At 36.1% G+C, this 24,747-nt stretch overlaps 1 protein-coding gene across 1 annotated transcript; it reads left to right on the top strand.

Annotated features, from left to right (window-relative positions):
• Window positions 1–528: 528 nt before the first annotated feature.
• On the top strand, window positions 529–23,771 carry CCDC18 (coiled-coil domain containing 18). The gene is made up of 24 exons (XM_009333872.1): window positions 529–659; window positions 837–993; window positions 1,234–1,401; window positions 2,373–2,482; window positions 3,747–3,875; window positions 5,859–5,955; window positions 6,731–6,852; window positions 8,420–8,729; window positions 10,087–10,190; window positions 10,300–10,460; window positions 11,137–11,357; window positions 12,171–12,281; window positions 13,471–13,602; window positions 14,381–14,515; window positions 15,114–15,191; window positions 16,667–16,783; window positions 18,137–18,304; window positions 18,766–18,908; window positions 19,394–19,557; window positions 20,429–20,642; window positions 21,227–21,326; window positions 22,425–22,541; window positions 23,015–23,158; window positions 23,676–23,771. Exons 1-24 carry the CDS (start codon window positions 529–531, stop codon window positions 23,769–23,771), a joined length of 3,429 nt encoding a protein of 1,142 aa, XP_009332147.1.
• Window positions 23,772–24,747: the final 976 nt, after the last annotated feature.

Raw genomic sequence — 24,747 nt, 5'->3', positions numbered from 1 at the left:
GCGTCCTCTGTGCTGTCAAGTCCTCGCTGCTCGGGTGGGTTTTTTTTTAATATGGCTGGTCGTTGCACAGCGAGGCAAGTCTTGCGTCTTCGTTGCCTACGCGCTGTTGCCTTTTTAGGCACCCTGCCAGCTGCCTGGGACTTCTGGAGTAACTGAGGTGCGTTGTGTACGAGATTTTTTTTTTTTTGGCAACTTATGGATAGCAGGTTTTCCCAGTTTTCATAAGTGGCAGCTCGTGAAACTTCTCATACTTCATGAATCCGTGCAGAACTCTTTTTCTCAAAAAAACCCCTAATTTGTACAGAGTAATTTTTATCTAGTGAACGTGGGAAGAGGTAGTGTTGAAATGCACATTTACATTTGGAAATTCAATATTTCCTTTTACGTATTTTTCTTTTTTTCTCCTTTCCTTTTTTTTTCCTATTTGCCTTATTTCAGTGTCTTTAAAAGTATCTTTGCAAATAGTATTCACATACATTTAAAAATGTTTTAATATTAAATATTATTTTAGCCATATGTGTGGTACCAATGGAATATAGCATGTGGACTTGCTCTAAAAGTGCTGCTGATGAAGACCTGCTTGCAGATTTACAGTCATTACAGAATCAGCTGAGGAGAACTGAAAAAAACCTGCAAACTGTGGAGGAAGAGCTTTCCAGGTACGAGTGTGTTTGGGAATGAGAACAGCCTGTCTCTTGTACTGTAAATCTGTCTTACTCAGTCTAATGGATTATTGCAAGTAGCTCCTTTTGTGCTTTTCTTTTGAATACTTCTTATGAGCAATTTAAAAATAATAAAGAAAAAACGGTGTAGCAACTTTTTGCTCTCCCTCCTAGCGCTGGTACGAGTGAACATTATGGCCACTGCTTCGATGAGGCTGTAGACTTCACTCTGGAGGACCTTGTTCAGCCTAATTGCAACTATCAAGGCTTTTCCAACTGTAAGAAGAATGCTGGTAAAACATCTTGCCAGGATTTGCAAAGAAAATCCGAAGTAAATATTGCACTTCATTACTTATTTTTATTATTTTTGTTTCCTATGTTTATGAATATTTTTTTGCTTTTAGGGCTTGGAGTTGATACGCTCTAGCATTGGGCAATTATATCAACGGAGCCCTCTCAAACATGATATGATTTAAATACATTTGTTCTGCAGAGTTTCCATTGATGTATATATTGCTTACATATGCATATATGTGTGTGTGTGTCTATAACAAACTTGTTTTATGTGTAGTCTTACTCAGTATCCACAACTTCTGATAAAACTGTGGAAGAAAATGAACGTCTTAAGGAGAAGCTGGATGCCCTTCATGAGCAAAATGCATCTTTGGCTTCTCAGAACCACTACCTAAAGAACAGAGTGGAAACAATGAACTTTGAATTGATGCAGTCAAAAACGAGAGTATGTATCTTTAGTGTATTCATCAAAAAAAACCCCAAACCCAAAAAATCGCCCCAGTGACCATGAGTTTTGAGTCTGTAATTCCAAGCAGAAGATGCTATTTTTTTTGTCTCATCTTAATCTATCTAAATTTAATATTTAAACTTTAAAGTTTAATATCCTATTTTTTCATAATATTCAGCATTAATCTTGGAACAGAATAGTTTGGAATCTATTTCTCCATGAGCAAAACAACTATATTAATTATGAATTCTATCTATTCATGTTCCAAAGTTTAATCTAAAGCCATTAAGTCACAGAATGAAGAATACCTTATGTAAGAAAATAATTCAATAATGTATTTAGTACTGTACATTCATGTGTCTGAGCTACATTAAGATTAATGTGAATAATAATGGCATAGTAGTCATTTGTCTAGGAAATGAAAAATGTTGACCTTTCAGGTTGGATTAATACTGCTATTTTGAAAAAGTGAAGGTGAGTTAGAAGGAAATATTGTATCTAATAAATCTTTACTGATTTAATATACACTTGTACGTACAGGTTTTTTTTCAGGACAACTATATTCTTGTATTTGGTTTATATGTAACATCAATAAAACATAGCTATGCTTAGTGCTTTTTGTGTGAGAAATGTTATCTCCAAGACAGTGCAAATAAGTAGATAAACAAAATGTCTGACTGTCTGACATGGAAAGAACAAATACAGAATATAAACTTTTGGGGAAAAGCAAGAGACAAGATCAACATATAAAGAAGTCACTCTGCTAGAGAGCGTATCACACTGGAATGGTGCTAGGGAACTGGAAGGATATTAAATGAGCAGAGAACTGGAGGTCAGTTTGTGTAGATGAACAAGCATCTTCTACAGGAAGGTTAAGAGCACTGTGTCATTCAGTAAGCAGATTGTTTTTATCACCTGAAGGTATATATGCAAGCGTTAGTGAAACCCCAAATATATTTGTATTTCAGATTTCTTATCTTGAATCGACTTTAGGTACACGTTTAGTCACCATTCCGAAGTTAAAAGAACAGATTGTAAACTTGGAAGCAGAAGTTTCAGCTCAAGATAAAATTCTGAGGTAATAGGTGTACTTTTAAATCAACATTTTGTTGTGGTCTGCTTGCTAGTCCACAGTCTCTTTTTCAGGATGACATAATTACTGGTACCGTGTGGGTCATGTAATCTGGGGCTTGAAACTTTCATTTTGGAGCCATATATAGGAGGAGGGAGGTGTTTTATTTTGTATTGATATCTTATATATGGGGAATGTACTTCAGGAAATGGAGAAAAAGTAATAAAGGCTGGTAAAAAAGGAGGCTGAGGGGAGACCTTATCGCTCTCTACCACTACCTGCAAGGAGGTTGTAGCGAGGTGGGTGTCGCTCTCTTCTCCCAAGTAACAAGTGATAGGACAAGAGGAAACAGCCTCAAGTTGTGCCAGGGGAAGTTTAGATTGGGTATTAGGAAAAATTTCTTCCCCAAAAGGGTTGTCAAGCATTGGAACAGGCTGCCCAGGGAAATGGTTGAGTCACCATCCCTGGAGGCATTTAAAAGACGTGTAGATGCGGCGCTTAGGGACATGGTTTAGTGGTGGACTTGGCAGTGCTGGGTTAATAGTTGGACTTGATGATCTTAAAGGTCTTTTCCAACCTAAACAATTCTGTGATTCTAAAAGAAACCAATTTAGAACATACGCTAAACATGAATGTGTCCTTATAACTGACTAGAGTGATTGTATGCTACGTGACTGCATATCTTCTGTAGTAAACAAGCATACATATTTTCAAACGTGACTGTGCAGCATGTAGTGTAAAGGATTCTTTCTTCATGAATATATTAATTAAGGCAAATGGCCAAATAAAACTGATGTAAACAGCGTCCAGAGGCTGTCAGGAAGACATACCTGGCTGTCAGCTTATCTTACAACCTCATGCTATATAATATTCAATTAATATCTCAGTAGTCTGTCTTAACAAAACAAGTAAAAATACTTACATTTAATTTATATTTTAGTGTCGTTTCCCACGTGTGTATCCTGACCAGCCATACCTATTGCCAGAAAAACAGTGATTTCTATGTTCAGATCTCATGACACGCAGTCAGCCATCTGGGTCCTTGGCAATCATGACACCTCGTGCCTCTTAATGAGGTTTGGGCACCACTCCAGACTGCAGACATACTCCTGGGGAGGCTGGAGGCTATGGGTGTTCCAAACCTGGTTTTGAGAGTTGCAGCGTGTTTGACTAGCGCTTCTCAAGCATCGTATGCAGAAAAGAACAATAAAAATCTAGTTTCTTTATTAAGAAGTTCCTATTTTTTAATTATGCTTTGTTTATTTGCTAGAGATGCAGAAGATAAACTAGATCAAAGCCAGAAAACAGGAATGGAAAGAGAAAACATGTTGCAAAGATATAAAAAGGACTATAAAAATCTGAAAATGGAGTTAATTGAACGAAGCAAGCAAGGAAAGAGGTAGCTAAGTAATTTTAATAAATTGAATACAGACTACTAGTGCATAAGTGTTTATTTCCACTGGCAGGTGTTTACTTTGTGGAAGCAAATTCTCTGCTTTATGAATGATATTTTTAAAGAAACCCAGGAAAATTCTGTGTGAAGGTACTTATTATTTAAATAGGCACTCTTAAAATCTTGAAATTTGCTGGTAGTTGCAGGCTGATAGCTTACCCTACTAACCAGTTTATCACCTGTTTTTTTCCCTTCAGAATAGATGTACTGCAGTAGCGAGTTGAAATATGTCCAGAGTATATTTTTCCTGAATTATTTTTGACTTTGTCTTGCAAGAATCTACAGCGTATGCTCAGTACTCAGTGTTCAACAGTACTGAGTGCTGTATTTTTGGGGTTGGTGTGAGGAAAGCGATAGAAGCACAACTTAATTGAGAGAACATTTTTACGTTATCCTTAATCTTACCGATCTATATGGTACTATTGAAAAGGGTGCTGTAATTCCACCCCAACCCCCATTTCCCTTTCCTATGGTCTCCTTTAGCTTAGTGGTTGTGTGGCTACTGGGAGGGTTAGGAAATTTCTTTCGACTGTTGGAAGTTACCGTGTACAATCCTATCACCTCCAAAATGTAATTTTAAAGAAATGAGAGGAATAAATAAAAAGATTCTTACTTGCCCAATTCATTTAACTGCATTACCTGGGGCAAAAATTAGCTGAATTAATGACTTAGGAAAGCATTTCTTGAGCCTTTTGAATGCAAACCCCTTGTCATGGTTTATCTACCCATGAAATTACCTCTAACCTTCCTATAGCTAGACAAATGGAAATACTGTGGGGCTTGCACTACTGGTGAAGAAATAGGTGTTGATTTATGTTCACTGTTCATTCAGAGCATGTGGGGTTGGAACTAGCTGTACTTAGTTACTAGTTGCAAATGTAAATATTTTGGTACTTTAGAAAAAATGAGCTTCTGCCAGGTGTTAAAGGCAGCATACGGTGTTATAGTTAGTATTAACAACTATTACAGTTTGCTTTTAATCAATAATTACAACCACTTACTATTCTTTGGCCAAGCAAACTGAAGTGCTTTAGACTAACACTTTTGTTTGTTATTCTGAAACCCCTTTATCCCCTTCTCCGAATACTTTTGACACCTCCGAATGGGCAGTGGTCCTCAGACCAAGAAACACCGATCTGAGGGTACTTAGATGAGGCACTTGCCCCGTCACCACAGTTCCCTTAGTGGAAGAGAAACAAATGCTATTGAGCAGCGGTAATTCTTGTGTGCCTGTGTTGGGTGTCCTGAACAGACTGCATACCTGAGCTGTCCCGAGGTTACTGTTCCAACTTCTTCCCTAGTGAGTAACGACAGGGGAAAGTAAGAAAGGGGCAGGGGTGCGGAGTAATAGAGTGAGATAGTAAGGCAGTCTGGGTTGCTGCTTTGAACAGTTACTCACCTGATACCATCCCGGTCTCAGCTTCCTTTACTATTATTGATGCCATCTCTCCAGTATGCCCCAAAGAATTTATCCTTTGATCAGTTCCTGTTAGTCTCACCAGAATTCCATCATGAGAGCTCGCTTCAGTATCAAAATCTTTTCTGGTTCCCCTTAAGCGGTTTGAATTTTAAGGAGCACTGCTATCTTCTGCTTCCTTATCATGCACGCTATCCCAGTCCCTAAAGTGGGCTTTTACTGGTAGGGACAGGAGGGTGATTTGAATCAAACTCTTTTTGAAGGGGAATCAAAAGTGTTTATTTTTACATTCTTAGTCTTATTAGAATTTTGTTTATATAAATATGCAAAAATGATATTTAAAATTAATTTATGCCTCATATGAAACTTTTTTTATCTAGGGCTTGGAAAGTTGGAAGAAGAAAGGAAGTTACCTGGAGCAGTTAATTTAGTACTTGTTTTTAGTAACTGGAGGAGATAGTTACATAATGACTGAAATTTGTGATTTTTAAAATTGGTATTCTTCTTTGCAGAGCAGAACAGCAAAGAAATGAAGCTTTGTTGAACGCGGAGGAGCTGACAAGAGCTTTCAAAAATTATAAAGAGAAAATAACTGAAAAATTAGAAAAGGTAAGAGTTTTTTTCATCACTTGATTTTGCCATGCTATTAGGATTTTGCTTCTTCCAGTAAGCTGGGCAGCGAACAGCAACGGGTTCACCAGTGGGCCAATTGTTTCTGCTTGTTGGTGGCAAAGTCTTAAGAGAGGTGGGACAGGGTAAGCAACTGTTTGTGGTGATAACTTCAGTTACCCAGTTTTAAACTGTCTTCACACAGTCTGGACAGTCTGCATCTTTGAGGTATCCTAATACTGCTGCTGTTTCTTCTGTCTCTTGCTTGCCAGCTGGGAATTTTACATTTTAGAAGTATATGGTCCTTTTAGAAGAACTCTTTTGACTCCATCTGTATAACCTGTTCAAGGAAACATGAGCTAGAGAAGAGCTAAGACGAAAATGAAGTCATCTCCCAAAGTTCCAGTGGTCGAAATTGTTAATGCTTTCTGCCTTGTGGGAAGAGAAAATACAGGCCTGAAACAGTTAGTTCTTACAGGGAATTTTCATTTGATTAGCCTTCTTTTCTTGTGGAAGGAGATTGCCAACCACAAATATGCCCTAAAATATTAAACCAAAATAATATTACTTTTTTCCTAAATGACAGGGGGAAAAAAGAAAACTGCTTTGCCCCTCTCCTTTTTCTTCACAACATTGAGCAATAGAATTATCTACAGGCTTACCAGAAAGAAAAAAAGAGACAGCATAGTGTTTATAGCATTCTTTTTAAAAAGCCTGTTGGCCATGGAAACTTAGATTATTGTTGTACAGTAATGAAAAAAAATTGCTTTTTAAGGTTAAAGCTGAAGAAGTAGTCTTGGGAAAACGTTTAATTAATTGTGAAAAAGAAAAAGAGAAGTTGAATGAAAAGTGTATCAGCTACAGGAAGGATCTAGACATCCTAGAAGAGCAATTAAGGTAACGCAAAGGCTTTTAAAAATTTCTGTACAGTTATTTGATAAGAAATTGCGTGTTACAACTGTCACTGTGAACATGCTGCTCAACTCACGTAGTTCAAACCAAATCAGGACCAGCATCAGTGAACTGATGCTTAGGATCAGTATCAGCAATACAACAGACAAACCATAATACTAAATGGGTAAAAAATGTTAGCATACACTTACAAATTTCTAAATTCTTCTGTATAACTAATCCTTAAAAGTTCTAATCCCACGTGCTGACACATATTCACAGTAACAAGCAAGACCCCACCAAGCCACCTGGGAGCAGAGGTTCCCTTGCTCGCACACTGCTTCTGTGGGAGATGTGGGTACTCTGGCTTTATGTATACCTGTTCTGCAGTCTACTGATGTACGTGCCAGTGAGAAAGCTCCCTGTGAGTTCACTTACACCGCCAGGTGCGAGGCCCTGCTTGTTGCACACCATGTTGTCAGTCCCTAGCTAGAATGAAGGATACTCTTGCCGTCCGATGGGGAGGCTGCACTCAGGCCTGAACAGAGGTTGCGATGCTGGCTGCAACTTCTGGAACTGTCAAATCAGGTTTCGACTGCTGCTCTGTTCCCACTCCAAGGTCCTTTCCCACTGTTACAAATTTTTGTATGTTTCTTTTCAAGCTGAACCCCCCTTTGTTTCAGAAGTCTTTTGGTAATTCTCTCATTACTTTAATGAGGGAAGACAACCATCAGCAGGTTGTCTTTAGCGTTACTAGGTTTGGACAAACACCTTCTCAGACAATTTTGGGTATCCCATTCACGCACGCTGTCCACACTCACATTCCTGTCTTAACAATTGTTCTTTAGGCCATTTTGGCAAGGGTGGGCAGCGTGTGAGCACCCTTACACTAGCTTGAGTCTGTTTAATAGCTCTCTGCTGCTGAGGGGGGTCTTTCCTCTAGACTGCCCTCTCTTCTCTGCTAACTTGCACTGGGTTTGGCACTCATCAGGACCTTTGCCGAGCTAATTCAGTTTGCTAAATCAACAAGTACTTAAAAAAGTGAATAATTTGTGATGGGCTAAAAACCCAATTCGCTCACTGTACAGTCAGATATGAGGGGAGAGAAGAAATAGGACCCCTCCCTCTCTTGTTAGTAGCAGAATGTTTGACTAGCTCAGTCTTAGTACATCGTCTTCATCCACTGTCATTTTAGGTATAGTCATATAGTTATTTTATTTTGTTCTTGAATTTCCTTGGCTTCAGCACAGTTAAAGCCACCTTGATCTGTTTCTTCCTAGGGACTGCTGATAGTGCTTAAAACTTTATTAAGTTGCTTAAGAATGAGAAGTAGTTTATTCTTTCCTTTTGTTTGCTGATAGGAGTTTGCATCTTGGTCCTTAGGAACAGTGAAAACTTAGTAAAGCAGTGAAAACTTTTCTATCCTTTGTATAGAGCTAATCCTAGATTTTGAGGGAGGAAACTAATAAAGCAGTATAGTTATGGTGTGTTCTTCTAGTACTTTTAATAATGAAAATCCTAGTCTACTTCTCTATGTTGACCTATACCTTTTAAATGGATACACTTTTTTTAGGCAATTAAAGGAAGAGAATCATAGCACAAAAGAAGAAATTAAGACTCTAGAGGCAAAGAACGCTGAAATGATATCAATGCTGACTCGGTCTGATCAGAAGATCATTGAGCTTGAGAGTGAACTTAGTGAAAAAGAAATAGTACTTAAAGAGAAAAATGCTCTAATAAGTGAAAACACAGAGCTGAGAGCACTTACTGCACAGCAACATAACCGCTTGAAATTATGCCAGCAAGAAATTGAGGATTCAAGGGAAGAGCTCAACATACTAGAAACCATTATTTCCCAGTTGTCTCTAAGTACATCTGAAGAGGTACAGTAACTGATACGTCCTTACAAATTGAATTATGTGTCTTAAACAATTCTAACTGACATTGCATGGAAATCCTGTGATGTTCTTGAGAAACAATCTGAGTAAAATAACTTTGGTTTTCAAGATGCATGGATGAAATGTTTTCTTAATTTAAATATTTTACTTTTGTCTTCTCATTCAAGAAGAAGGAACAGGTGCTTTGGAATTGATTAATCAGCAAGCATTTAAAATTACACTTTCCGTTCCTCTGTTCTATGTATTGATTCTTCAGATGTAGGTATATTCTCTAAAATGTGACGATGTCCTGTTACATGACGCTGAAGTTCTTTCCAGTAGAACAGTATGACATTTCCCATATGGCAGACACATTGTGTCACACAGCCAGAGTCGATGCGTCAACCTCAGCAATGGAGAAATTAGAGCAGGAGAGATGTTTGTAGGAACTTTTTTTTGCTGGGAAAGAGAAGGCACACCTTCCCTGACTGAGAATTAACTTTTGTTTGACCAGGATGAACCCTGGCTTATGAGCCTGAAGCTTGTAGTGGTGAAGTTTATCACTAAACCGAGTGATTGGAAGAGTCACGTAAATGACCCAAAGTTGTGAACTGGCTGGGGTTACTGGAGGAACTGTTTGGGAAGTCAGGAAGGGCTAGAGAGACATATGAGGTCAGGAGTACAGATATCTTTATTTTTGAAGTATAAATGTGAGTAGCTGTAATGAAAACAAAATCAAAAGCGTGCTTTCTGTATGATTTTGGAATTGCCAAAGTGACCTCTGCTGAAGAGAATATAGTAATTTTATATAAAAATGATGTTTTGGGCTGTTGTGACCACAGATGTTTATTTGGAAAAGCCTTAAAAATTGTTTTAGGGCCCTTTTGGAAAATGCATTTACATTTTCTGGAAAAATTCAGGATTTTTCTAGTAATTTAATGGAATATTCAGAAACCTTCTGTAACTTGAGGAAAAAATGGTATTAAGTGCAGTCATTGAAATCTGAAAGGAAGCATGATGTGAGAAGTTCAAAACGTGCAATTACGGGTTAGTATCTCCATTTACCTAATTTTTCACAGCAAAAATGTTCATGCTTCAGTACCTGTACAAAGATATCTACAGGAATGGTTTCAGTTTCAGAGGGCCATAATGCCTATAACTTCTACTAGCATGAGACAAATATGCAGTGCTCTGCCAGCTCTTACTTGGGAGAATAATTTTAAAGATCAAGTTATCCAAACTTTTAACATCCTGGCGTATGTGTCTTAAAATTTATATGCTAGTATAACACGTAAATTAATCACACTGTGAAGCAATAAAAAGATGATTTTTGCGTTGATCTTGGTTTTCCCTTAACTTTTAGTTCAAATGGCACCACTTGAAACACCAGCTATCCAGTTCCTCAACGAAAGGAGCTCTCTCTGAATCTTGTTGTGAATCAAATAAACCTTTGATTGCAGACCTAAGGTATAACTTTTTGGTTACTGAATTATGGCAAGAATAGGCAAGTAATAAGGTGGTATTAGAAGTAGCATGTAGAAAGAATGTTAAATAATTGCCTCCTCCTTTGTAATAGCATTAAACTGGCAATGAAGGAAGCAGAAATTCAAAAGCCTCCTGCAAACTTAACTATCTGTAATGGAGCTGAGCATCTTCCTAATGATAATGAAGGACAAGAAAATAGCAGGTTATGTGGCCTGGAAACAGAGCCTGTCAAATTGATCAGAAGTCAAGGAGGTAAGCTTACCGAAATAGCTGTGCAGTTCTGTCTGATTAATCCACAGAACAGGAGTTTTTTGGTGCGGTTTAAATAGTTTTTGTAGTGTTTTTTTTAAAATACATCTCTGTGAGCTAACAGATACGGTTTGGTTGAACAGGGAGCATTTTGCCACCTTGGAATTCTGGAAATTGTCATGTTCTCCAGGCACAGTATTCTTCCTTTTGCTAGTTAAGTTATTTGTTCAGCAATATCCAAGCTATGAGTTGTGTTGAAGTAGAACCATGTATTTTTTCTTTATGCAGGTTATACTAAGGTCTCCATATTTTCTGTGATTCTTTTCTCTGTATCCTGCTGTTGCAGAATTTCTGCAATAGCTTCTGCAATTACTATTAGGACTGCTCCATGAAATGACTTCAGGGCACCTATGTAATGATTCTGTCTTCAATTTCTTTGTTTGTTTGTGGGGGTTTTTTGTTTGTTTGGGATTTTTTGTTTGTTTTCATGAGTCACAGCTTTCAGTTACATTATGGGGAAAAAATAAACAGTCTTGTGTCTGAATACTATATCTGTTAGTTCAATATGCTGTCATTAAACTATATTTCCCCTCTCTTTGGTTTGTATGATTATTTGCTTGAGTGCTGGTTTGTATGTTCTTTTATAAATTAATCTGAAATTTATTTTTTCTACTTTGAGAGAGGAGAAAATGTCAACAGTTGGAACTTGTCAGCAAGCAATTTGAAAAGGAGAGGCGAAGATTCCAGAAAGAGATAGAAGAGTTACGCGCTAAACTGACAAAAGCAGATGATGAGAATTCTTCTTTGAAGACCAGCATGGCTCAGAGAGCCAGTCAGTTTCAAATCATACAGGAAGACCTATTGAAGAAGGCTTCAAAAACTAGTAACTTAGAGAGAGCAGTAAGTTTTTAGCAGCACTGAAAAAATATGTCACTCTTTGTTTAGTTTAATAATCAAAGACAGTTAAGACAATAGTTATGGAAAAACTGCAATTGCCACGTTAATTGTAAAATCTGACTTATTTAAGAAAAATTGGAAATAAATTTCTGAGCAAGCAGAAAAACTTTAAGATAGCAGCCTTAATTTATTAGTTGTCAGAAATCTCATTTTAAAGCTGATGTAGTTAGTGGGCTTTACTACTACTATTTTGATTTATTATGTGGAAAATACGCACGGTCCTGTTGCTTTGGTATGGTCGAATTAATGTGTAGTCTTAAGAAATAGATGTTGAAAGAACAGTTGTATTTTTCCTCATTAAATGTTAGTACAGTTGCCAAAGATGAACATCATTACCCAAGAGTCACAAAAGAAAGAAATTAAGCTTCAGCTAGCTCTTCTCTGGTTGAATAAGTTAAAATGCTAATGTTTACATTCTGGTGCTAATGCGTTTTTAGAATTCCAGCATAATGGGATTTGCAGTATTTCCTAATAATGGCCACAAATGTTATAAATCTGCAATAGCCAATTCACTCATATGGCACTGATAATTATCGTGAATTGGATACATTTGAGGTAAATTGTCCTGAATTCTTCTCTGTAAGTAATAAAGTTTAATAGATCATACAAAAATAAACAAACAAATAAATAATTCATTAAAAATACTAGGAAATAGTAGTAGCTAAAATGGAATCGGTGGTAAGAAAATACATACAAATGCTTGAATAAACCCAAAACAGTTGTCTTCATGCTATTTTGTGCCATATTTAATTTCAGATAACAAAGAAATCTTCTCAACTTTCTGCACTTGAGAAACAGTTGGAAGAAAAGACTATTGCTTATTCCGCTGCTGCAGCAAGAAATACTGAGTTGGAGCAGGAACTCATGGTAAAATGTTCTCAGTGAGAAACTGTGTTTATGTAAAATGACATAAATGGAGATTAAAGTTTAAGTTAAAACAGTATTATTCCATGTATTCAAAATGGATAGACTTTCAGATCTGCTAAACGATCTGTGCAGTTTTTAGACAGTGCAGTTTTTGAAAACTGAATAATCTTGCTTCAAAGAAAACATCCCTTTTTTCCTGCTTTTGAACATGGTAAGTTATTAACGGACATGTTACTTTTTCCTTGTGATGACACGTGCAATGAAAATCTGGTGCTATTGAAATCAGTTGTAGCATTACCATTTGTTTCAGTGAGATCAGAATTTTATCCTCGGTATGAAAAATTTCTTTTTGTCTTTGTCAGAATTAAGATTTTCCATCCTTTGAGCTCACTCTCTAAATCTCTCTTTAATCCCCACTTAGTAAAATTACCTTCCCCCCAATAGAATAAAACTACTCCTAAAATAGCATATACATGATTGGTTTGGTGTATAGGATGAATAGGTTAGAATGTACTGAGTTGGCACCGTTCTCTTATTTCTTTTTCTGAAGTTCTGGAGTAGTCTTCTGTATGAATTTATTGGGGTAGGAGGTAACAGAGGTGGATTCCAGATGTTAACTGGGACATTGGACAAATCACTTCTCTGTTTCTTTTTGTTGTTGTTAAACTGTGTATTTTTAAGAAATACATGTAGACCTGTGAATAAAAAGTCTTCTAAGTGGTAATAAGTGAAAAAAGTGATCTAACACTTCGAGCACTGTAAATTCCAGTCTGGCTATTGTTACACAAACTTTTTTAGTTTTGGGAAGGGATCTAAGGTTGCTAGAAACGGAAAATATTTATGTGGTCCCTTTCAAATGGAAACCTGTATTTTAAAGATTCCGTCGATCCATGTGAACACAGAATTTCTTTTTGTCTTTGTCAGAAGTTCCTTGCTCCTGTTGCTATAATCTGTGCCAGTAGTTCACCTTGGCAGACACCTTGTCTCTGTATAGCGGCTGCATTTAGTGGCATTCTGTACCTATATGATAGGTGTGACATCCTTTGAGATGAAACATGCTGAGAATAACTTCAGTATTTTCTGTGGTGGTCTCTTACGATATCTAGGAACTCGATCGTCAAATAAAACACTATTTAATATCACAGCTAAATATTTTTATTAAGTCCTTTTTGTTGTTGCTGTTTCCCAGGGGAAAAACAGACGCATTCATGAGTTGGAAACAACTATCAGTGAAGAACATGAGCAAATAACTTCGGCTTTTGAAAAAGCAAAGTTGGTTCACCTTGAGCAGCACAAAGAGATGGAGAAACGGATTGAACTAGTAAGACCTTCCTTATGTGCTAGTATGTATGAATGATATACTTGGTAACTTTTTTCCTGCATTAATTTCTTTGTCTTTTTAGTAATTCTGAGGCAGATGTCCAATTAAAAAGTTATATTATCTTCTCCTGACATTTCCCGATTTTAGTTCATTTTTCCATCTAACGCTACACAATCTCATGATTGCCCTCTGAGATATTCATACCCTCTTTTCTGCTCAACTGAAGAGAAATAGGGACTTAGGAAGAATGCTGTTGATCTTTGCTCCAAACACCTAGCACACACGCACAGGGAAAAAAAAGTATAGCTTTTTTGCCTACTGGGGTTAAAGCATGACAGCTCTAACAATATTCTCTTGTTTGCTGAACATCTGCCAGCCTGAGCCTTATGAGCATCTGTGTTTAGGGAGAACTGTCGACAGGGTTTTTCAGTCTTTAGAGGAGAATTCCGTTGCTTCAGGTGGTTAGAAATATAACCGTGGCTATTTCTAGCTGTTAAAGAAGCTTGTCATATTTTACTAAAGAATGTATGCACGTCTTACTGTCTTGGCTGATGGCACTCTGCCTGACCTCATTGTCTTGATTCTCCTGTTGCTTTAAGATATTAAGGGTTTGGGATTTCTTGGTATTTTTAATACTGTGCGATACTGCTGATGGCAGCAATGTATTTATTTTTCATTCTCAAAGTGATGGGTGTATGGAACTGAATGACATATTTAGATGCACAAATTCTCTGAAAAAGCTTATTAAAATAATAAACCATGAATTACTTATGGACAGCTTCAGACACAGCTAGAGAAGAAACATCAACAATTCATTGAACAAGAGCAAATAATATCTATTTTGCAACAAGATGTTATACATAAACAGCATCACATTGAATCATTGGATGGGCTGCTGATAGAAAGCAGAGAGGTAAGGTTGGCTCTTGGCTTTCTTTAAATGCAAATCAAACAAGTGACTAATAATGATGAAAAGCATATCCATGAACACATGGAAAAATTGGAGAAAATGAAAGATACTTATGTTTTTACTTCTTAATTCTTGTTGAGTAATCGACTGAATCTAGTGTAGTCCCCAGCTACTACTACTAGAAATTGTACAAACTTTAATGACCTTTCATTATTTTCTGTCTCAGCATTCTGTTTATGCCTCTGGTTTGCCCCTTGGGCTTCTCACTAATTAAAGGAAAGAGATCTGGATAAATTGCATAATAACAATTGCAATAACAATTGCATCTGTTTTGCACTAGGTGGAAAACCAAGAATGTCCTATTATTGCAATGTTTTTTTCCTTTTAATACTTGCTGCTGCTGCAGAATATGAGGGGACACCTATCAGGAACCAAATTCACTTCAAAGTATGATGTACACGAATACAGTATACAAACAATTGTGTTTTAAATACACTGATCTATTTTTTTTCCTGATTCTTAGTATGAGTTTTTATTAGTTAAATTACTATTACTGTATTAACATTTTGTTCTCTTCAATAAAAAATATGTGTACAAACAGGAAATGGAAAATCAAAATACCAAGAAAGATCAAGGATTGAAGATGCTGAAAAGTCAGTTAACAGAAGAAACAATCAAAGTTAGTAAGCTCTTTGTAATTTTCAATTAATAGTTTTAAAGTTTGCAGTAATGGTGTATTTCCTTTTGTCCTCTATAGACAAACTATATTAAGGCTGCTTTACAGAAATTTGTCTTGTGTAAATATTTCAGAAGTCATTAATCTGAAGTCTTTCCTTTTTTTTTTTTTTTTTTAAATTAAAAGAAGTATGGTGAAACCTGCAATAAAAGATTATGCAATGCATAATTGCTTTATAAAATTGCTGTAGTTACAAATAGGGCAGATCTGTGCTTGTTGTACTCTTAAAGTAAAACATTGTCTAACAAAGATAATGTCATGTAGGTTTTTGGTCTAGATACAACATATATTTTAGACATGTGATATTATAATATTGGTCATGTTTTTAGCCATCTATACCGCTTCGTGGTGTTTACCTGATAAATATTTTCCATGCAGCACTTGCAACAGTATTTTAATAAACCATTACCATGTGGTGATTAACCACAGTCAGGTTTCAAACAATATTAAATCTTTAGGATATCACTAGGAGAAGATACTGGGGACTTAGCTGGTAGCATGCTCTTTCTGAACTCGTGTTGGACCAGTTTTCTATGCAAGTGGCTTTGTAGCATTTGGGACGTTTTCCAGAGATCTAAAATTAGGACCCATGATCGCTTCTCTTCAAAAAACTCTTGAATGGGGTGGGGAGAGAGGTATAAAATCCAATATGATTTAGAAAATTGGTAGCATTGAAAGCAGTAGCCAATCTGCAGCTAAATTCAGCACAATTCTCGTTGATGAGAAAAGTCATCTTAGCATTGAAACCAAACAGTTAAGAAAAGTTTAATTACTATGGCTTAAGACCTCTGGGGGTTTGTAAATTATAATTTTTATCTGTTTGAGGTTGTAAGATATTTGTTAAGAGATTACTGAAATCCAAATTAATAGTAAAAGGGTAAAATAGTTTAATGGTGTTGACATTGCTGAAAGCTTTTCCTTTCCCTTTTGGTAGAACTCAGGCACTGTCACTCAGTGCAGAAAGGAAAAAAAACACTGTTCAGTAGCTTTCTGAGAGGAATTGTATTAAGATCTGAATGTTATTTTTGAAAAAGACTTGTCACAACTCACATACGATGATCATTCCAATATGTAACATTTAATATGTAATAATGTGGTGGATTGGTGATTTGGTATTGGGCATGTGTTTGCTTTTGAATTCTAGCTACTTACAAATACTGGAATATCTTGTCATAACTGATAGTCTCATCTGATTTAAACACAAAGTATTGTAATTTAATTTAACAAATAATTTTAATTTCTGAATATTATTTCAGTTTTTAAATTTATCATAATCTTCCATGCCTGTTTTAATACTCTTTAGATAAAAATGTAGCTTTTCAGACATTTTACACAAAGATGTTTTTTAACACCTTTTTTTAGACTGATTAATAAAAACCACGCCATGCAATTTTAAGTAATCTCTTACGTTCAACTAGGTGAGACAACTTGAGTCAGCACTAGACGTATGTAAGGAAGAAGTTGCACTGTATTTGAGTCAGTCACAAGAAAATAAGGAGATATTTGAAAATCAGCTCAAAAAAAAGTCTGAAGAGGTAACAGCTTGTTTTAACCATTCTTCTGTATTGCAGAGAACACTTGTTATGAATTATTTAATCTAAAAGTTTGTCTGTGAAATAAGAGACAAAACATTTGCAGCAGGAACTGTGAATAGGAAGTAAGCTGGGAAAAGTATACATTTTGTGAGGGTAAAGGGGAAAATCATAACTAAGAAACACTGGATAAGCTTAGGGAAAAGAAATACCAAGATAAATGAATTGTTGAGGGAAGTACCAAAATCAGAATTAAGTGAAAGAAAGCATTATCTTGGAAAAAGAATTGAGACGGCACTATTGCAATATAAACTTAGGTGCACGTAATTGATTTGCGTTTCAAGTATCTGAATGGGGAAGAAGTCCTGGGCATAAAAAAATTTTTACTTCAAGCCCCTGAGTTTTATGATACTTTCCACTACTACATGAAAGCAAGAAAGAATTAAGTTTAAATGTTATTGGTATGAATTTTTATTTGTGGGGATGACTAACCACATGAACTAATTATCATAGTAGGCTGTTCATGTCAGTGCTGCCCTACCTGCTGAGAGATAGGCTTTAGTCAACCGCAGATTACTAGGCCCGGTACAGGAGTAACTGGATGGAAATCTATGGTCTGTGTTACGCATAAGCCTGTGGTATTTACTGCTGCTTTCTAAGCCCTAAAATCTGTTGTTGTTATACTGTATATGAAGAGGCTGGATGCTGTGTGAAACTCAAGGGTAGCAAGTGAGGCTTTGTAATTGTGACCAGTGTTTTCATAAGTAAGTGACAGAGTCACTACTTCCACTTTGCGGTGAGCAGTCAGTGATTTATTTATTTTCTTTTTAAAGAACCTTTTTTTCAGAAAATTCTTGGCATTCATCACTGAGAAGTCACATGTTGAATGGCCTGATAAGTTAGGCACTCAGAATTCCTGTTTTTTATTGGAATGACTATTGTCACAAAGGCAGGAAGAAATAAAGGGGAGGACTGAGAACAAAAACTCAAGGGAAAACAAAGACTTTCTGAGAAGTAAAGTAAGAAGAGTGACAGAAAGAAAAGTAGTTCAGTAATTTAGAAATGAAAAATCTTTGTTATATATGTTTTAAAAATATTGATCAGTTTAGGTTTATTTAGAAAGCAAGAGTCAAAAACAGGGCTGGTAAGTTACTTCTTTCCTCACTTTAAAGCACAACTCAGTGGTGAATTATGAGATGTGTTACGTACTGTTGAAACTGTAATGCAACTAAATTCAGAGCCAGGAGTTTTATTGAATCATAGGTGTGATTCTGTGCTCATTAAGAATGAAGTGAAGAGCTGATGCAAGTGCAAATAAAAATGTTTTATTGTAATGGAAAATAAATGTGTTTTCAGGTTCATTATTTACAGAAAGAAATAAAACTAAAAGATCAGAATATTCAAGACACAAGTGAACAAAATATTCTCTTACAACAAACTTTGCATCATCAGCAGCAAATGTTACAGCAAGAAACTATTAGAAATGGGGAGCTGGAAGATAATCAAATTAAACTTGAAAAACAGGTACAGTATGGTGAGAAGTGTCTACATAAAGACAGATGATTCAATGCTTTTATATATGTTTTTGTAATACCTTTAAAATCTGAAAAGGTTTCTTTGATAGTTATTATTTTAAATGTATCTAAAATAAAGAGTTTAGTGGTTTATTTTGTCTTAAACCAGGTTCTGTGCTATTAGAAACTCTAGCTAGCATTAGAGTGGCTAAATACTTGGAAAATCAAACCCTAGACTGCAATTAAGGAGAGGCGCATTAAAATTCAGAAAGTTGAATCTTGTTATATTTATAGAAACTATTTGTCTTTCAAATGTGACTGCAAAGTTCTAGTCTTAAATTATATAAAATTTTAGACTACAAAGAAATCTGTTGTGTTAAAACTCGCTATGTGAGTTGCAAGACAAGGATGTGTATTTCTTTGACATGTAATTTAAAAGTACCAATGCTTTTTAAATACCATTTTAAATAGGTATCCAATTTGGAACGAGAGCTTCAGAAGCAGAAAGCATATGCAGAAGATGAGTTGAGAAAGGTAGAGGAGAAACTTCGCCTAGCTGCTCAGGAAGCAGATTTAAACAGACGGAAGGTGGATGAACTTAATAGTACAATCAGGTAGGTTTAGAATAACTGAGAGATATTCTGCAAATAGACATATCAGTAAGAAAGATTGTTGTCTGAAATGGTATTCAGCTATGCAGTCATACAATTTGGTCTCCGTATGAGCATAGACTGGAAATCAGAAGGGAAGTTTCTAACTAGCAGAGGCATGAGTTTCTGGAACGGTCTTCCAGTGGAGTTAATGCGTGTCCCGGCAACCTATTTAGCGTTAAGACAGCACTTCATAATGCAATTCAATTCATAAATGTATCAAGTTGCTTGTAATTCTAGCTAGTAGATTCTAGGAGGGCTTGGTAGTCTTAAAGAAGATGGTTTTGATTCCGAGAAAAGCCTACTTAATATGACTTTTTAATTCTTATTTTAGTCACAAATGGTTGTCGTCTTAGAGCATGTAAGGACATGCATATGTCACTGTTGTTGTTACAAGGTTCATTTTGTTCTGGTTGCTTCTTCTATTTCTGGTTGCTTCTTCTATTTAGACAAATTAAATTGGAGATGGATCAGTGCAAGAATGAACTTACTGATATGGAAAAAGAAGTAGTGCAATTAAGACGAGATGGTGAAGACAAAGCAATGCAGATAAATCAGTTGGATATTACTTTGGAAGAAGCACGATCAGAACTCAATGAAAAGGCAAATGAGGGTAATTTTGCTATTTTGTTTCTTAGGCTTCCTTTCATCATGCTATTGCTGTGTATGTATTAGATTAGACATTTTTCTCTTTTCCCCCGTTGTTTTATAATCAAGTACATGAGAGTAAAAATACGATAATTTTGATGGAGGGGTTACTCTTTTTTGTGTGTGTGTGTTGGTAATTCCATAGTTTTTAAAAGAAAGAAAACAAAACTAAAAAATCTCACCCCCCCAACAAACACCACCCCCCCAAAAAACCCTCAAAAAACCCACAAACTTTTTTTTTAACGTACCTTTGCAAATTCTCACTTCTGTGGGATGTACCTTTACCCCAGGTGAAATGAATAAGTAGTTTTCCCTGTAAATTGGTAATGCAGATTATTAATGTGGTAATCAAACAAGACACATGGATTTAATAAAGGCATATGCTGTTTACAAAAATTGAGCTCTTTAAAACAAACAGAAAACCCCACAAGAGATTCTGTGGAAATAACAAACTTTCCAACCCCTCCTCCTCCATTTAATTTTACCATTCTTTTAAACCAGAGGCTTACTAGCAATTCTGCTTGCATTTTCCATAGCACTGCATATTCAGTTACCATGTTGTCTCTGTACTTTCTCCTTGGCCAAATGTTTTTAGATACATCCTCATATTTCAAGTCAATTATAGATTATGAGCTGAATAAAAACAGCAAAGACTTAGGTGACATGAAAAGGTTATTGTATAACCTCAGAAGTCACTGTTTTTCTAGATTTTTCCTAAAAATAGTGATAGTGAGAACTGATCATGACCACAAGTGCTAGTAGGCAGCGGTGTTGCATAAAGACCCTGACTTACTGATGATAAAACTTTTTGTTTTGTGTGTGTGTGTGTAAAATAGTGAATGATTTAGAAGATAAGCTGCTTCAAAGTGAGACTTGCCACAGGGAAGCCTTACAGAAAATAGCAGAACTAGAATCTGCGTTACAGAATGCCCATGGAGAATTAAAAATTACTTTAACGCGGCTTCAGGAATTGCAAGATGCATTACAGAATGCACAATCCTCTCTGGGGGAGAAGCATGTGGCTATCATGGATCTAACAACTGAGCTCAGGTAAGCTGGTATCTTTTCCATCATGAAAACTTAGTTGTGTTAGTTTTTCCTTAGGAACGGCAAGTAGTTTGGATGGTCTTTTTTTATCTTCTTAGCAGCTCTCTATAATTTTTAGGTGGTTTGTGGCTGTAAGATAACTTGATACAGTAGCTAGCTCCTCAGCTCACTTTTAACTTCTAAAAGTGGTGCTGAATTCTTTTTTTGGGAATTCTGTTTTAAAATCTGCTAAAGTTATTTTTCTGAATCCCAAAGTTGTGAAATAATTGTAAGAGGAATGACTTTCCTTTATAGTGAAATTGTCCAGTTTCGTTTCTGACCATAAATTAACGATACTTTCTTCTGTACTATTCTTTTTTAAGAACCTGTTGTCCTGATAGCCAATTGAATAACTTGAATAATGAAGTTATTGAGAAATTTCCACCTGGAACGTAGTTAACAATTATTCAATTTGGGTTTGTTTCTTTGCAATCAATTAGTTGATTCATGTTTTTTAAGTAAGTAATAGATCTCATGATTTTCAAGCTGGATACCTGAAGTTAAGCAACTGAATGTGCATTAAGCAATTAAACATATGAGAATTTCAGGTATTGCAAGGGAGAAATTGAAGACAAAAAACAAGAACTCCTTGACATGGACCAAGCATTGAAAGAAAGGAATTGGGAACTGAAACAAAGAGCAGCTCAGGTCAGATGACTTTAAGTATGTTACTGACAATTATCCTGTAACGTAGTAGATAACTTATAACAAGTCCACTAGGTTTAATTGCCTTCACCCATGGTTCCAAACTGTGCTGTTAATGTAGCCACAGTGTCAACCTCAAAACCAGCTGTATGTTACTGAAGCCTTATTGTACCAGGAAAATCAGGTTGTGCTCCCCTAAGGGGCCACAGACTGCTGTTTTGATAGAACAGCAGCCTTGTGCAAACCTGTCCCGTAATTATTCCTTAGTGATGAAGTTATAGGACAACTGATGTTGATGTTTGATAAAATGAAGGAAAGATCTGCACTGAAGCGTGCTTGGAGATGATAGATTTGTTTCCTTGTTTGCACTGGAGCATATCTGATTAGCTCTAAAGCAGCCTCTAAATATGAAAACAGTTATCTTTTGTTGTGAATAAATTTCTGTAGCTCACTTGAAATATTTTCAGTCTTTTGGTCTGGCTTCAGGATTTGATACCTGTCATGGAAAAACTATTCTTCTGTCACGCATAATTAGCCTTCTAATAGCTACTTCCTGCAGGAGTTACTAGCCTTTGTATCGAAGAATATTTGAGGTGCAGAGAGAAGGAGGGGTGGGGATCTAAAAAATAAATAAAGAAATAAATAATCAGTTCAAGGAACTGACACCGTGAAGAGGCCAGACCTTCCAATATGTTCTTGCCGCACTTCCCTGTGAGCTGCTCTGGGAATTCATCAAAGCAATAGGATTTTTTTTTTTTGCTTTGGCAAAATTTGGCACTTTCTAACAAGATGGATTAGTATACTAAGCTACTCATTACATTCCATTTAAAATGAGAACTAGGTTTGTATTCTGTGTATCTGAGGACCAAACATACTCAGTTATGGACTTTTTCCCAATTTTCCCCTTTTCTCTTTGTGTTTGGCCCCAATTTTTTTAAACAACATAGCTAGGGTGCATTTTTATATTGACTGCTTGAGAGAATATTCTTGAGACTACAAAGGATTAGTTTCATTCATTTTGCTATCATATTTTGTAATATTACTTCTTAAAATCTGCATACTAGTTCAAAATATTTCCTTTTCTTCCTTTTTTACCTTTAGATTACACAGTTGGATATGACAGTTCGTGAACATAGGGGAGAAATGGAACAACAAATAATTCGATTAGAGTGCAATTTAGAGAAGTCAGAATTAGAAATTAAGGGATGCAATAAACAGGTAATTCTTGCTTAAAGTAAAAACCTAATTTCCCTAACAAATGGCAGCTAATTCTGTGAGAAAGTCTGATCCTAGGACACAATAGCTGGCCAGGTTTGATCTAGAAGAGTAAAACTGGTTCCTTATTGTAGGGAGAGGGACGGGAGTACCTTAATAATGTACCAGCAAAAATATTTTATGTTTGTCAATCAAAACTAAAAATTTTGCAGGGAAATACCAGTATAAAAATGAAGATGTATTTTTTACTTGATATGCTATAGCTCCCAAACTGCTCTTTTAATAAAGGAAAATGTTGACAAAATAAAAATAAAATAGAAAATTGACAAGGGAATCCAAAGTCAGAGGTAATACTGATGGTATTTGTGAGTTTTGTTTGGGGCGGTGTGGTTTTTTGTTTGGGTTGGGTTTTTTTTTTTTAATTGTCCTGATTTCAGTAAAATACTTGTTCTGATTTAATTGCATTTTCTGTTCAGATTGAGAGCTTAGAGAAGAAACTCCAGCATTCTAAAGATGAGCTTCGCGAAAAAGAGTTTGAATTGCTCCAGAGAGATCAAGAAATAAATCAGCTGAAGAAGAAAATTGAAAGAAAACAACAGAGCCTAGAAGCTCTTGAAAGGGTAAAATGTTCCTTGGATACACAACAAATTATCCATTTTAATGCCATTACTGTAACTGCCTAGAAGGAACAATATGGTGTCTCTTCAGAATAAGTGTCATTACTTCTCCCCAAGTAATTGTATTGTATATCCTGGTGTTTGCTGAATCTTAATCCCCTAAAGTTAAACCAGTTGAATGATTTAAAAATTACAAATTTAATGGCACACTTTCAATTGTCTGCTTTGTGGAGAAATTTGAATGTTGATTACCTTTAGTAACCTGATGTTCTGGCTATGGACATGGTCTTCCTTGAAATGAAATGAAACAGTACACTGTATGATGAGAGCTTCTTATGAATGATGTAGGTATCTATCTTGTCAAAATAATTGCATGAAAAGAGCACTGAGATCTAGCATGCTTATAGGAACGCGGAGAGAATTTTTTGGCATAGTGCATGGGAGCATACAGATAGAATAGAGAAGATAGCTGATTTTACTTTATGAATGATACAAATCTTTGGTTTGGGGCATGAATCAGTCACTACAAGTACAAATGCAATCTGAGATAAACAGGCTTTCTGTAGAACTAAGTCCATTAGCTTGCCAGCTAATGGCAATACCTCTTGCCAGCTAGAGGTAAACGCCAAAACTGAAATGGCTCCTGCCATTTTGATTATGCTGCATTTCTGTGTTATTTCTTTCCTTAGGATAAGGTATTGGAGAAGTCTTCTTTCTGCATAGTCACCCAAGGTGTTTGATCTGTATCCTAGATCATGGGGGCTTGGCTGTGTCGCAGCTCAATGTGAAGGTTCTTTCACTGCAAATTAAAGCAATGTCAGCTCTTCCATCTTGATTTCTGTTAAATGTTATTTATGATAGTCGAGAACAGGACAGTGCCTGCTGCTACCCTTCACACACATCATTAACATATTTCTAACTTTTCCTAAGACTTTGGGGATGATTCTGAAGGAAAGGATTTTCTAGCTAACCCCTGTACACCTGCTGACTAGACCCTTCCTTTCCAGACAAATTGCTTTGTTACTGTTTTTGCTAAGGAATACCATGTAGGGGGAGGCCCAAGAACGATATAAGAAAGGCTTTGAAAATAGACCTACTCCAGTCATGTTCCTTTAGAGACTTGGGATGAAGGAAATGAAATTTCAAGTTTATTTTCATCATAGTTAAGTAGATAAAACACTGGATTTTGGAAGCATTCTGCATAAAATATGAAATATAGTGCTATCGCAGAGGGCTTCTGGCTCCACTTAGAATATGAGATGGTTGCTTCTTTGTTTAAAAACTGTGTATATTAACAAGATGTAAGAAAAGACTTTCTCCGTTAGTAACACATTGCAGACTGACTGACCAGTCTTCCACAGGAACTTTCTGTTCTAGTTCTAAAAACTCAATTACCTAATCTATCTGGGGAAAAGGGGTAGTGTGTTTGTGTGCGTGTGTTTGTGTGTGTATGTGTTTTGCCCAGGGGTATAGTCTGTCTCATTCTTTTTCCCTTTAATACACTACCTTCCTTCCTTATTACAGGAAATATATTAGTTCAGGGAAGGAACTGTTAGCTAGGGTTGATTTCTGTCCTGGTCCACTCTGCTTTT

Source organism: Pygoscelis adeliae, unplaced genomic scaffold, assembly GCF_000699105.1.
Source record: "Pygoscelis adeliae isolate BGI_AS28 unplaced genomic scaffold, ASM69910v1 Scaffold10, whole genome shotgun sequence".
NCBI lineage: Eukaryota > Metazoa > Chordata > Aves > Sphenisciformes > Spheniscidae > Pygoscelis > Pygoscelis adeliae.
Note: the sequence above shows the minus strand (reverse complement) of the source record. Positions and strands in the feature narration are given on the sequence as shown.